The 16021-nt window shown below is 37.5% G+C and overlaps 1 protein-coding gene across 2 annotated transcripts in view; it reads left to right on the forward strand.

The window, feature by feature from the left end:
- PLOD2 (procollagen-lysine,2-oxoglutarate 5-dioxygenase 2) overlaps window positions 1-16021 on the forward strand; it is a 70108-nt gene that overhangs the window by 40584 nt on the left and 13503 nt on the right. For both annotated transcript variants that reach the window (XM_038416840.2, XM_038416841.2), the window contains exons 9-12: window positions 510-635; window positions 2524-2645; window positions 12554-12658; window positions 14723-14848. In XM_038416840.2, the coding sequence (XP_038272768.1) occupies window positions 510-635; window positions 2524-2645; window positions 12554-12658; window positions 14723-14848 (479 nt within the window). The remainder of the gene's footprint in view (window positions 1-509; window positions 636-2523; window positions 2646-12553; window positions 12659-14722; window positions 14849-16021) is intronic.

Consider the following 16021-nt stretch of genomic DNA (forward strand, 5'->3'; position numbering starts at 1 on the left):
TCAATATTAATTTGTCTGCCTTCATGTGAGATAATTAAATGGGCCTCTTTTTTTCATTTGACTGTTTCTCTTCAGTTCTTATCTGTACTTTTATTAACTTCTATCCCTATTCATAAATCCTGGCCAAAAGGAATGTGTCTGTCCAAACTCACACCTTCTGACTTTCCCCCAGCCCTCAGTTTAAAGAATCCTCTATGACCTTTTTAATTTTACATGTCAGCAATCCGGTTCCATTTTGGTTTAGGTGAAGTCCATCCTTCCTGTATAGGCTCCTCATTTCCCAAAAGGTTTCCCAGATCCTAATAAAACTAAATCCTTTTGTTTTACTGGACATCTATGTTAGTATCTTGTAAAATCAGATAGTGAATGTACACAGAAGCATGATGATTTTTAGATACGTAGTTGAGATCAACTGTACTAAAAGCAGGACTGAGTTCATGCTGTTGTAGTCTTAGAGAGGAGGCAAATGTTCCTGGTTGTATTTTGTGTCAACATATTATTTCTTTTAGGAATATCCAAGGGTTACAATTGCTGTTTTCATTGAACAACCAACTCCTTTCCTACCTAAATTTTTAGACAGACTGTTGACTCTGGATTACCCAAAGGAACCACTTAATATCTTCATTCATAATAATGTAAGTACAAGGGAACTATCTGGACCAGTTTTACTTTTATTCAGGTGCAATTGCTGAAATGTAATTGAGATTTTTCCTAATACGGTAAGCAGCAATGGAAAATATGCGGTAATATAATGTTAAATAGCAGCAACAGCGCTTTTCTCAAGGAGTTTATTTGATTAAATTCAAGAGGCACTTTCTGGAACCTTTAATTGAATTGGATTAGTTTTTTTTCTGCTTTCGGTGGCCAAGACCTCAATGTTATTTTATTACAATTCGGGTTCCTGATGTTTGTCATAACAATTGTATTACATGAAGCTCCCAGCCTTAAAGTGAAAGATACGAGTCTCCAAAACATACACAGGAGAGAACAATTGGGCTGACTTTTACTTTGAGTGCTCCTTGCTATTCATCTAAGGCAGTGATTCTCAACCTCTGGCTATGGGCCGCTTGCAGCCCAGTCAGCACCGAGCAGTGGCCCATGTGACATCTTCAGGGACATAGAGGTAGTATTGGATGCAGCCCATGTAACACATTGTGAGAACCGCTTATCTAAGGGCTCAATTGTGCAAAACTTATGCCCTATTGACTTCAGTAGCATTAATCATGAGTAGTTACTGATGTGCACAAGTCTTTGCAGGATTGGGTTATAAGTGATGTGACAATAGGATTGGTCCCTGTATTTTTCTCTTTATACTGGCATGTAGTCCATTGACATCAATGGCATAGTGTGCCTTGATAAGGAGTTGGCCTTCAAGCTTTATGAATATTTTTGTGGGGGGATAGTAAAAGAGATGCAGATTATATACCAGTAATAATTATGGGCTTTTATCATTATGCAAAACAAATGCCTCATTGTGCCAATCAGAAGCTAAATAGCCTTTGAAATTATCAAAAAATTGGCTATCCTCCTTTTTTAATATAAAGGGGGGAAATTGGTGAGAATTTGAGTGGTGGGTTTGTTTTTTTTTAATTATTCTAAAGCCAGCCATGTTATCTGAGAGTTGGCTTAGAACTATTGCATGCTGTAGAGAACTGTAAGGTATAGCCAAGAAAATTAGCAATCAAGAGAAATAATAATTAGAAAGTCATTTCTGAGAGAATTATCAAATATCAGCACTTCTATGAATATACACTGAAATGTTGTTTTTAGCAACTTGGGTGAAGATTCTCTGCACAACTTCCACCCTGCTTCCTCTCCACAAATACTCCGTTCTTTCAATCAGTATGTCCAAACAGTTTCTCCACCTCCATCCATTTAAAAGGTCTCATGTCATAACAATCTTCCTAACTTCACAGAAGGATGGATGTGGTTCTAGCCAGAGTAAGTTTTGTGCCTCTCCTCTTACTGGCCAACCAGGATCATTGGAGAGCAGTGAGAGGCACTATCTCTATAGCATTCTTAACCTGAAAGTGAGAGACTGAACCTAAGATCCAATCACTGATCCCTATGTGCATTTTATAAAGCTTTAAGCCCACATCCTGCAACTGGATATGTGTGGGCAGACCCCTACATCTCTACAGAGCCCATTGAAGTCCATGGGCGTTTGCGTGGCCATATGGGTTCATCTGTGCAGATTTTATTATGGGTTTGGGGCCATAGATTGCAATATATGCATCCAGCAAAATTATCATTTAAACAGTTTGTGACTTCCCCAATACTAGAACCACAATAGTTATACAAATTCCATTGTTGCACCACAGAGGTTTTTCTAAATTCTTCAGCAAAACAGCTTGTTTTAGTACTTGAAAATATTCTGAAGATATCTGTAAAAATTGTAATCACCTCTTCTTTCTTCCTGTGATAGTACAATTTGCATTTGGACATTAAGTGTTTTATTATGTATCTAACAGCACAGCAATTGGTATTGTACATTAACGCTGAATTATGTTAACATGATTACAGGAGGTTTATCACGAAAAGCACATCAAGAAATTTTGGGAGAAAGCCAAGAAGGCTATCAGAAGTATAAAAATTGTTGGACCTGAGGAGAACCTGAGTCAAGCAGAAGCCAGGAACATGGGAATGTAATTTTTTTTTTAATTGTATATGAACGTTAAGTTAGATTATACATTTTCAACAGAGGATAAATAGACACTTAAGCAAAGATTTTCATGGAATAACGCACTCTGTTTAGACACACACAGTGTAATACTGAATGTTTTATGATGTGTCCTCATTATGTATACCATCATTTGTTTTTAATATAAAAAGCTGTTGTTCATTTGTGTAGGCATTTCTTGTTGGCTTGATTTTAGCTTTGTTTAAATTATCTATCATTTGGACTTCAGATGAAGGCTTTCAGAATATAGGGAGTAATAGATTATGTAGGAGTGGAACAGATGTTGTGGATTATTCATGAAGTATATCTGGCAGGAACATGAACATATTTCTAAGCATATATGATGAGCAATAAAATCTGTCCAAATATAAATTCGTGTTTTTTGAAAAGAAGCATGCTATGCAAACAAAGTAAATGATGCAACATAAAGTACTAGTTAAACTTTATACTACATTACAATACGAAATGTGTGGCTATTATTTCAAGTTTAAATAGATATGTTAATTTCTGAAAAAAGTATTTTTTCTGCTACTATTTTCAGGGGTGCACATATGCTCAAGACCTAAAACAAAGTTAATATAGACTGATGTGTCAAGGAAAAAAAATACACCTTGCATTCAAAGATGCATCAACTCTATGCATTCTTGTACTTGACATCTTCCATCTTGTTTGTTATAGTAAAATTAAATTTAGTTTAGAACTAGAGAGAGATCTGGATATGAACACATCACAATTTTTTCTTTCTGCATGTGTGGAGTAGGGTGGGGTTCAGAAATTGAACCCAGACCCAGATTTTGCATCTGGCTCCTGTTTCATTAATTTGTATTTTATTAGTTCAGATCCATTCTGAACATCCCACCCCCAGCTTTATATGTGGGTGTAGTTTGGAACCTGAGCTTTGATCTGTATTTTATGGGTTTGGTCTAGTGTCTCTAAGTAACAGTGAGATTTCAGATAGTCTCTACAGAGACTATGTTAAATTCCAGATCAAACTGCTCAATAATCCATTTTATTTCCCTAATATCAAATATATACATTCCTACTCAGTGGGTTTACAATTACTTTCATTTTATGCTGTAAAAATACATTTTCTTTCATTATTTTAGATTATTTATTTGTATTGGGGAGGGCCTTAGTGCTATTGTTTTTCTGGGTTGTGTAGAGTTACATCAGAAGCTAAGGATTAACAGATTTCTTGACCTTTTCCCATGTTTTGTTCTAAACGTATATGCAGCTACTTCCAACTTTACGTCTGCTTCCATGTGTTTAATGGCCTCTAAAACTGTATTTCACGGTACTTCCAATGAGAAATTGCAATCGTGATTATTCTCAGGACATTGCAAAACAATGCTTAGGGGAGAGGAACTGAATCAGATGGGCTCCTAGTTGCTGTTCGTTTGATATTGAGAATTGTTGATTTAAAACATCCAGTGGATGTTATCTTTATCCATGTTTAAGTTCTTTTGACTTACTGGTCTAAACGTCATTTAGGGAATTATAGATATTTTCCATCCCCAAAAGGGCACTTCCATATTACCAATGTGTTTCTGACAATCTTACCTGCTGTTGGGTATTCCCTCGGGTCTTTTATTACCTTGGAGGCATAGTAATAATTAAGAAAAAGACCCTCACTGTAAAACAAATTAAGTTTCAGAATAGAATAACACAACTCCAGAAGCACAGCTAAACCACAGGTTAAACAATCAGAGTTTGGAAGTAAGAATCAGCCACTAAATTGTTAGATAAATAAACGCTTCCTGTCTGCTGGCAACCCCCTCTCCCCATTAGTGGTGATGGCTAATGGACCACATTCCCCTCTTTGGCTTATTAGAGCCTGTTAAATATAACTGAAGATACCAGTAGTGTTTTGATTGCATCTATAGGCCAAATGCGTCCCCGGTGCTGCTTGGTTAGGCGTGAAGAGGAGTTGCATGTCCAATGCCAGGGCTGACTTTTTGGCCTTTTGTGTGTATACATATTTGTCCTGCATCTTTTCTGAGAGCCACTGTACATTCCTTGCCTTTTTCTCTGCATGCCTAGGTAGTTATACCAAGAGATGTTTCAAAAATATTTCATTGCCACCGCCTTACCACTAAACATATGTATCCTGATGTAAGAGGTTAAATTTGTGTGTGTAATATATGGTCATGTGAAAATGTGTACTGCATCATACAGGGCTCCAAGCTATTGTTCATAGATTCATAGATAATAAGGTCAGAAGGGACCATTATGATCATCTAGTCCGACCTCCTGCACAACGCAGGCCACAGAATCTCACCCGCCCACTCCTGCAAAAAACCTCTCACCTATGTCTGAGCTATTGAAGTCCTCAAATCGTGGTTTAAAGACTTCAAGGAGCAGAGAATCCTCCCTCAAGTGACCCATGCCCCATGCTACAGAGGAAGGCGAAAAACCTCCAGGACCTCCTCCAATCTGCCCTGGAGGAAAATTCCTTCCCGACCCCAAATATGGCGATCAGCTAAACCCTGAGCATATGGGCAAGATTCATCAGCCAGATACTACAGAAAATTCTTTCCTGGATAACTCAGATCCCACCCCATCTAACATTCCATCACAGGCCATTAGGCCCATTTACCATGAATATTTAACATGATTTTGGTAATTAATTAATCTTTATCTCAGCATACCATCTCCTCCATAAACTTATCGAGTAGAATCTTAAAGCCAGATAGATCTTTTGCCCTCACTGCTTCCCTTGGAAGGCTATTCCAAAACTTCACTGCTCTGATGGTTGGAAACCTTTGCCTAATTTCAAGTCTAAACTTCCCAATGACCGGTTTATATCCATTTGTTCTTGTGTCCACATTGGTACTGAGCTTAAATAATTCCTCTCCCTCTCCGGTATTTATCCCTCTGATATATTTATAGAGAGCAATCATATCTCCCCTCAACCTTCTTTTAGTTAGGCTAAACAAGCCAAGCTCCTTGAGTCTCCTTTCGTAAGACAAGTTTTCCATTCCTCGGATCATCCTAGTAGCCCTTCTCTATACCTGTTCCAGTTTGAATTCATCCTTCTTAAACATGGGAGACCAGAACTGCACACAGTATTCCAGGTGAGGTCTCACCAGTGCCTTGTATAACGGTACTAATACCTCCTTATCTCTACTGGAAGTACCTTACCTGATGCATCCCAAGACCGCATTAGCTTTTTTCATGGCCATATCACATTGGCAGCTCAGTTATCCTGTGGTCAACCAATACTCCAAGGTCCTTCTCCTCCTCCGTTACTTCTAATTGATGCGTCCCCAGCTTATAACTAAAATTCTTGTTATTAATCCCTACATGCATGACGTTACACTTCTCACTATTAAATTTCATCCTATTACTATTACTCCAGTTTACAAGATCATCCAGATCCTTCTGTATGATATCCCGGTCCTTCTCTAAATTGGCAATACCTCCCAGCTTTGTATCATCCGCAAACTTTATTAGCACACTCCCACTTTTTGTGCCGAGGTCAGTAATAAAAAGATTGGTCCCAAAACTGATCCCTGATGAACTCCACTGGTAAACTCCCTCCAGCCTGACAGTTCACCTTTCAGTAGGACCCACTGTCATCTCCCCTTTAACCAATTCCTTATCCACCTTTCAATTTTCATATTGATCCCCGTCTTTTTTTTACAATTTAACTAATAATTCCCCATGTGGCACAGTATCAAACACCTTACTGAAATCTAGGTAAATTAGATTGTTTGTTTAATGTTGAGAATCATTGATCTATCTTCCTCTATCCCCATTTAAGTTCTTTTGAAATAATGGATCTAAACATCACTTAGGAAATACCTGTAATCGCTGGAACCTTAATTTTGTTTTCCAGTTGATTTATTCCTTCATCCATCTTTAGGCTTGACCCTGCTCTTATGAGGTAGAGAGAGGATCCTGAAGTCTACTCTGTGCTGCTCTTTTGAGGTTTGCAGGTTTGAAAAAAGAAATAAAGATTCTCTGCTTTTTCTCCACTATTACATACTGCACTTGAAAACTTGTTAACTGGTTTATTGTATGTACAGCTCTAGAGGATTTTCCACCCTTCCCCATTTATATTATTGTATAAGTGTAAAAGGAAAGTGCTATCTTCAGTATTAAGCTTATATCATATTATAACACTAAGCTCCAGATCTCAGTTGCAGATCTCTGCCTCCTCTCATGAAGCTTACAGTAGCATAATGTAACAGAAAGCAGAACTACAGACAAAAGCCCCTAAGACTCTTTGCGATCTAGCGGATTATAAATAATTTACATGGATGGTAGGAGTGGTGGCTATAAACTAGCCATTCACCAGAAGATTAAAAACAGCAAAGAGCCCCACAAAACTACCTGTTTGTCAGTGTTGCATAACATTCTATCAAACTCCCCTTTGTAAGATAAGAGTATGTGATACATAACACTGGATACTTATTTCCACAAAATACAAATATAATTTGGCCCATGTTGTTTCTCCTCTGAAATGCCCCTTGCTAACAGTCTCTGTTCTCCAGGGGATGTGTAGCATAAAGAGAAAGTGTAAAAAATCATATATAAGCCAACACAGAGAACTGCATTGTGCTCAAATGATAACTATTAAAAGTAGGAATTTTAAAGTGACTAATGCAAATATAAATTGACAGAGCACCTTAATTCAACCTAAAATCAATTCTAAGTCAATTTCAGGTTCAACTATGTATTCTTCTATCCTCAAGTTCTGTTTCCACTCCCTTCTGAAATTAATCTGATTCCCTGTGACATCTGAAAAATGTATGTTTGCTTTTCTCTGATAAATCCAATTAAACTTTTGGGTTAGATTTGTGACACAAATTCCCTGTGGTTTATATCAGCTGCTTGCTCTCAGCCTTTTCTTCTCTTCATCTGGAATTCAGAATTTTATTCCATTCCCTTTAGTATTCCAGTGTGAATGCATTGAAAAGAGTGACTCTTCACAAATCTGACTCTTTTTTTTCAAATTTTGCTTGTGTAGCTCAAGCAATGCTCACACAGTTGTTAAAAATCGGAGGATTTCGGGGCCAAATTCAAAAGTGATTTAAAGTGGTGTAAACGCATCTTCTGGCCACCTCAGTATCTGTAATATCAATTGATACTTACACACCTCCTCTTAAGTTGCTTTTACTGCTTTGCTTCTCTTCGATTCTCTTAGACTTGCCTCTGAATTTGGCCCATTGTCTTAAACAGATTTCTTGTGTGGAATATGTGTTTGAACAAATAGAAATAATCCACCAATCAACATTCCACAAAATTCTTGACCACTGAATGGCTATTTTCAGTTTCTGACATCTTAATTTGGATTTATTTTCTAGTCAGTCTATTTTCTATTTCAAGTATTTTATTTTCCCTTATCAGCAGTAAACATTGGTTGCACATGCCAGAGTTCCATACAAATGAACTTACTCTCTTACTTCTATATCCAAGCTTTTTTGAGAAATAGACCCAAAGTCCTTAACTTTATCCATAGACTCATGGGCTATATCAAATCCATTATGTAGCATATTATCTTATACTTGTTTTTATCACTATGAAGAATATCCTGAGAAAGGGTATGCACAAGTCCTACCGACCATTATAAGATATAAAATTTATGGTAGAGTCCTGTGACTTTCCTGTTTTTACTTTTGGCAATCTTTTGGCACAGCACATTCATCAAATTGGGTAGATTTTCATTCTTCTATCCATGTCCTTCTAGTGTGCCCATTATTTGATCCCTGGTACAAAATTAAGAATTGCATAACAGTTTCTCCAGGAATGTTACTCTCTTCTTCTCCTTAGTTTAACCAACCTCACTCCTGCACCCCAACTCCCTGCCCTGAATCCCCTCCCCTGCACCCCAGCCCTGAGCCCCTTCCTACACTCCGTACCCCTTCTGCACCCCAACCCCCTTCCTGCACACCGCACTCCCTTCCACACCCGAATCCCCTGCCCTGGCCGTGCATGCAATTTCCCCACCCTTTGTGGCCCTCAGGCCAAAAAGTTTGCCGAGCCCTGTCCTAAGATTTGTCGTCTATTGCAGAATAGCAATTCTCTTTCCAAACTGTGACGGACAGAAAATGATAGGCTGCTTCAATTTCAAATACAAAGCATGTTTATAGATATTTTAAATGGCTGTTTGCTAGAGGAAATTGAACAGATTATATCTCTTCCCAACAACTTACTGTGGGTTAGGACTAGCATATTTCAAAATCACATGGTCTTAGTGGAAAGTTTTGTTCACAAAAGAACAGCAACATTTTTCCTTTTCCTAAGATATACTCACTGTCACAGATAATCCAGTACTTCACAAGCAGAGTTAAACAGTATTTTTAATCCTCTCTCAGAATCTTTGTCTTCTCCTACTGACCACTTCTTATCGCTGCTTTAAAACAGCTTCTTGAACTCGTGTACAAAAAAAAAAAATCTTTTCAACTTTCTCGTTTATACTACTAAGATAAATCTAAGCAAATGTGCTGAGGCCAGGAAAATAAAGTTCTTCCTGAAGAGTTCAAGCTAAAAAGGATATGATTTGATTTTAGTGGTGTTAAGCACCTCTGAAAAGCAAGCAGCCCATTTGTCACTGCTATCCCTATCTCCTATTTGAATTAAGGAGTAGGGTCACGTGTTATCCTAGCATATCTGTGTCCTTTAAAGACTAGGCTATTATCAAAATGTAATATTCTGAAGCAGAAAGACTATCAAAGACTATTTGTGTTTCCTAGGGAGAGCTACTAGACTGTGTTGAAAGCCTCAGAAAAGTAAATTTGAATTTCATTATTATGAGCAGATTTCCTTTATTAGTATTGGGGAAAAAATTATAAGTCCATGTTATGTATAATCCAAAGCTAGGGAATTTTATAGAAGTTTGTTGATGGTGGTTGCAAGTGAATAGGTAAGAACCATGCTTCCTACAAAAATTCCAGAAATGCAGGAAACTCTTAATGAAAAGTTCAAATAAATTAAAATGCTCAAATAAATTTGTTAGTCTCTAAGGTGCCACAAGTACTCCTTTTCTTTTTGCGAATACAGACTAACACGGCTGCTACTCTGAAACCTTAATTAAAAGTGAAGCTCTAACCTAATGATACAGCCTGTTATACTATAGTGAGAATGGAAGGAAAGAGTTAAAAAATGGAAGGATTCAAACTAAGGTCAGGAAGTCCCAAATGGATTTGCTGCATTAATTTTGAAGATTCTTGTGGGGTTTTTTGTTGGTTAAAAATATTCTTATAACTTATTACAAATGAATTCCCGTATATTTAAGGTAATAGAATATTTCTAAAGGCTTCCAAATAGATCACTAGTACTTTGGGTATATGTTAACTTGAAAGCTTTTTAAATGTGTCTAATAGCCTGTCATTTAGATGAATATATTTGAATACAGTACAGAAGGATTTGTAAAACTAGACACAGAGCCAATTTTAACAGAATACTCTGGCAATTTATTATGTAAAAATAAAAAAAAGTTGAAGTCCCACAAATTGCCTGCAAAATTTTATTGGAAGAGACTTAATTTTTCCAATTACGTCTCCTCAAAAATGGGAATCTAAAGCTGCTACTTTTGGTTTTATTTTATGTAGCATATAATTAAAAACAATCTATATGGATTATTTTCAAATGGTAAAAGAAAACTCCCTATGACAGTTAGCTGAGATTTTATTTTCTAATAATAAAGCCAAATGAATTTTATGGCAGAGTTACAAAGCTTTGGACAGAGCAAATTAATAGACTGAAATAAACTCTGCCAGTGTCAGATGGAAATATTGAGTGTAAAGAATTCAGAAATCATAGTTCACAACCTGATACAAACGTGTAGGACATTCATATGATGGAAAATTGGCTATGAAGGAAGTGCTGGTTAAGTAATAGCCTGAATTTTCACCCAAGACTGTTAACCATGGACCTGTGCATAAAAACCTCTTCAATGAATTCTTCATTGTATTGACTATCCTTCCTGTTAACTCAGTATAATTTTAGAAATTCAGCTCAAATGATTATTGCAACTGTGTGTTGACTAAGTGAATAGCTTGGTTTTAAGTCAATGGAATGGAGAAGGATGTTGTTTACTTTCCAGTGCAGTTCCACAAAAGGAACTTGAGGTACCAGTTTGAGCAGAAGAGGACTTGATAATCAAAAGGGTTACAGTCCTTGATAAAAGAAAAGGAGTACGTGTGGCACCTTAGAGACTAACAAATTTATTAGAGCATAAGCTTTCGTGAGCTACAGCTCACTTCATCGGATGCATTTGGACTAAAATGCATCCGATGAAGTGAGCTGTAGCTCACGAAAGCTTATGCTCTAATAAATTTGTTAGTCTCTAAGGTGCCACACGTACTCCTTTTCTTTTTGCGAATACAGACTAACACGGCTGCTACTCTGAAACCAGTCCTTGATAAAGAACGCTTGCAGGAGAAATACCGCAGGCTGAATTCTGTGGTAAACTGAACAGGATATTCACTTTTCATTGACTCTTTTTGTGAGATCTGTTGGCTTTATGAAAAACCACCATTAATTTCCCCAGATATCAATCAAAACTCAGTTCAATTTATATTAAACAAAAGTAGCATTTATTAGAATTTTTACAGAAAGTGGAATAAGTGAAATAAAATGTATGCAGGTAAGATGGAATCTGTAGTGAGACTGTACAAGCCAGAACCAATAAATGTAAGCTGTATAGGGAAGCTATTGCCTCAGAGTGATATTCCATCTTTTAAAATAACATATTCCCATAGAGACATCATGGCCAAATTCATTGGTGATGTAAATTGTTGCAGTTTCATTGATTTCAATGGAGCTGTGTTCACTGATACCCGAACTTGGCCCAGAGAGTTGTCTACGAAAAAAAAAAATTCTTCTGCACTTGTAATTGGTCACATTTATATTAAAGGATAATACAATATTCCTCCTCCTTTCAGTGAAGCTTCTCTGGAGAACAGGGACATGCAGAAATTACTATTTCCTCCTTTTCTGGTATCAGAAACTTGGGTGATAGATTGCTTCAAAGACGACATCCTAAGGGCATGTCTGTGCTACCCTGCAGTTTGGACTATCAGAGTCTGAATTGCAGCATGCACCAAACTGCTGCACTGTAACTCCCCTGTATGGAAGCGGCAGACGTGAACGTGAACTCTGACAGGACTACCTCAGTGTGAACTAGCGACTTTTAAGTTTGCGCCTGAAGCATCCATTCAGGGGAGTTACAGTGCAGCTCTTTTGTACTCACTGCAGTTCATACCTCTGTGGTCCAAACTGCACAGCAGTGTAGACATGAGTTCCCTTTTTTACACTGATCAGTGGTCACCTCAGTTGGGATTTTGGTGTATATAGTATTTTAACAATTACATTCTTATTCTTTTAGATAAAAAGTTTTGCTTAATCAACTGAGTATAAGAAGTTCAGTTGATTCCACCCCCCCCCCCCCAATGTTGCTAATGGCTTCAGTTAACTGCTTTCTGGAAGGGAGTTCTATCACCATTCAAATCCAGATCACACGTGTAGCTCCTTTGTTCAAGCAAAGCTCATGGATTGAGACTATATTAGACACCCAGTTAAATGATCCTTAATACAGAACCCAACATTTGCAAACTTGGCTGCCCAAATTTCAGTACCTACATCCATATTTAGTCACCTAAATGAAAACTGGAGATTTTCAGAGATGTTGAGCACTTACAATTCCCACTGAAGACAACAGAACCTGGAGATTGCGCAGCACCTTCAAAAATTAGACCCCTTTTATTTAAGCATCTAAATGGATTGAAGTACATAATTTTAGGCACCTAAGTTGGAAACGTTTTATCAAGTATTTATTAAACGTGCTTGAGTTTTTCACATAAATTTATTTTTAACATCACACAAGGATGTACTGATTGTGCTAAGAGCTGCTTTCTCTCTTTGCAGGGACCTTTGTCGCCAGAATAAAGCATGTGACTATTACTTCAGCATAGATGCGGATGTTGTGCTGACAAACCCGAAGACTTTAAGACTTCTGATAGAGCAGAACAGGTTCAGTATAACTTTGTCTTGCAGACTGAGGATCTTCATTTTTTTCTAGTGTGGAAGCGCTCAGGGATCCCCTTTTACTTGTCCCTTCTATGGTATTGCATTATTGTAAGAGAAGTTTGGTTCAATTCCTTCTGGAGCTTATCAGCATTCCACTCTACTTGAGGGAGCATCAGGTGTTCATGTTACTGCAAACTATGTGGTGCCAATAGACCACTAAGCCATTACAATGGCAAACATTTTTAACTCTGTAATTAATCTTTGCTGCTTGTTTGCCCCCCCAAAAAAACCCACGAAAAACCTGCTTTAATGGAATGTTGAATTCTGTGGGGAAAAATAATCAGACCTAATTATTTGGTTAATGGAAACACTTTCTCACTTGAAAATGTTGAAGTGAAAAAGGTAGGTGAACTGAGTATGCTGCATTGGGCTCTGCAGGCCAGTTAGGTGGAGGACTCACTCTGGGCTTAGGTATCTGCATGCCCAGAGTGAGGATGCATGTGCAGAGGCAGAAACATAAGCACCTAGGGAACTTTTACTACAAAAAAGTAGGTGTCAAGCAAGTTTTGGCACCTACAGCGTTCAGCAGCAACTGGATGGGGGTTTTGTGAATCACAGTGGGGCCTGATTCTGAAATTTAGGCAACTAAAGGGGAAGCTAGGCACCTAAGTCCTCTTGTGAATCTGGCCCATGTTGACCAGGAAGATATACTGATTATCACTCTTTATACCAAGCATGGGAGTTAACCATTCACAAAATCTTTTGCATAGAAGAATATGCACAAACAGCAATTCCTAATCTGAACGTCTAAGAATCTAAATCATTCTGAAGACAGCTGTGTGGTGTCATTGCTTTCTGTTAAATGAAGCAGGATTTCGAAGACTGACTGATCAGAAATTGTACAATTCAGGCATAAAAAAAGCCCATTTGTTTCAGTCTTAGTATTTGGAGTTTTAAAAAAAGAGATTTATTCTTGGAGATGATAGAACATCATTTTTTTTGCTCTTACAAGCTGTTTCTCATTGTTAAATAATTTCTCAAGATACAAGACAAACTAAACGTTGACATCCAATACGAATAGAAATAATATTTGTTAGCTTTTCACAATTTCCAGAAAAGATCCAATATTGGCTACTATTTACGGCTCATATTGGGTTTTTTTCCTGCTTTAGGGCCAAATCTTGCTTGCTTTACTCATGAAAATCTGTGAATTCCCATATGAGTAAAGTACACCGGATTTGGCCGTGAGTGGTAATGCCAGGCTTTTCAGGTGGGTCAGACAAAGAGGCGAGTATTAATTTCATCACTATATGTTGGAAACTTGCATTTACCTAATGACGAGGACTGAGTTGTAGATAGAGGCGTAGCTTGCATGTCATTTTGATTTATATTATTTCTTCGCTGAAATTGGTTGTTTTTGTAAAAGAGAAGTTTAGGACCCAGGATAGTGCAGACAGAAGTAGCATAAGCTTCACAAAACAGGCCTACCCGGGGACAGCACTTCTAAAAGAATTTCCATTATTTTGCTTCCATCTCTAGTCACCTCACATTTCCCTTCTCACCTGTTTTCAATGTCTGAGTTATTTTTCCATTTGGAATAATTTCCGTAATCAAAGTCCTTGCCTTTTTTTTTTTCATTTTTCGTTTTGTTTTTGTTGCCTATGCAAAAAATCCTTGGCTAAGCTTTTGATAAAGGCTGCCCCTTTGTGCTAATTCTGTCTGCAGAAAGAGGACAAGAGAGTATTTTCCTCTGCCTGAAAACTCCATGATTTATAGGGATCCTGGGCATGGCAGCTGAATGTGTCTGTTGCTCTCACCTTTGGGTGGCTGGTGGTTTGGAAACTAGCAGTTAATGGAAAATATTTCCCTTCCGCTCAAGTGTAGAATGGCTGCTTCTAGATTTGATGATTTGATGGTCCTTCAATTCTGATGCTCTGTCAAAAAGTGCAGAAATGAGAGGCACCATCGATACATCGCAGATACTCACATGCAGTCATTACAACTATTTTAATGCTAGCAGAATCAAAGTTCATGTTTATTTTCTTATGGAATATTTTGTTTTTACAGGAAGATAATTGCTCCACTTGTAACTCGCCATGGGAAGCTATGGTCCAACTTTTGGGGTGCTTTGAGCCCTGATGGCTATTATGCTCGCTCAGAAGATTATGTGGATATTGTCCAAGGGAACAGAGTGTAAGTTACCTTAAACTAATCACTAACACCAGATATCATTGGACAGTAGTTAGTGACATATTCTTTCCTTGCCAAGCAAATACCAATATTTTTCATGTAAAGAGAGAGAGAATTTCTGAACCGTTAATGTCAGTTACATTGATGAATTTCTTCAATAATCCAGGATTACTTTCTGTTTCTGCAACCTGGAATAGAAGGGCACAGTGCCCAGCACAATGAGGTCCTAGGTACTATCATAACACACACAATTAATAAGTGATGGTCATCAGTACTACATATGATAACGCTATGAAAATGAAGTGTAATTAATTGCAAAAACTGAAGGAGTTATACTGTGAATTTATGCCAAAAAATAATCTAGTGATACTTCATCAAATGTGTAACAAGTAAAGTGTTTCCCCATCTCTTCTGGACAAGCACAGTATTTAATCAGCAGCTGAAATTAAAATTAATAACCATTTTTGATGCAGCAATATTTGTTCCATTATATGCTATCTACTTTCCATCCTTAAAAGAGCCCAGAAATGTTAGACTAAAGTCAAAGCAGATGAGAAATACTTTCATTTCACATACAGTAACTTTTCCCCAAAATGAATGTACTTTAAACTACTTGAGGCCTGATTCTCAGGTGTGCCAATGGCCCTTTACTTGACCCTGGCAATTCGAAAAGGTCTTACTGGCCTGATACTCCTTTACAGTTATGTACTGGTTTTATAGATCGGCCTCGGGGAAACAGAAAATTTGTAGAGTAGTGCATTGTCCTATGGAGATGCCTATTTGTTGATATTGGCTCAACGGAATTAAATTGATGGCCTGTTGCATTCACCGGGTATCAGTGTAAAAGGTCAGACGGTCTACGAGAAGCTACGGTTGGGTGTTTAAACTAACATAAAATCTGTTTAATAGTTTTCTCCATCTCACTGAGTAACTTAATGCTATAATATAAAGGAATTTCATTGGTAGCCTTGACCTAGTCTGAAAAGGGATGTGTTTATATATTTAAAACCCACTTTAAGGAATTTGGTAGAATTACTTGATAAAAGCTCATAAAATTTGAATTACTGCTTATACTCCCTTCAAGTCCAGCTGTAGTTTTTCAGATATCTTGGAAACCTTTCATCATTGCCTTGAACTTTGTCTGGTCTTTCCAGTAAATAATAAACACATGATGTT

This window comes from Dermochelys coriacea, chromosome 9 (assembly GCF_009764565.3).
Source record: "Dermochelys coriacea isolate rDerCor1 chromosome 9, rDerCor1.pri.v4, whole genome shotgun sequence".
In the NCBI taxonomy this organism is placed as follows: Eukaryota; Metazoa; Chordata; order Testudines; family Dermochelyidae; genus Dermochelys; species Dermochelys coriacea.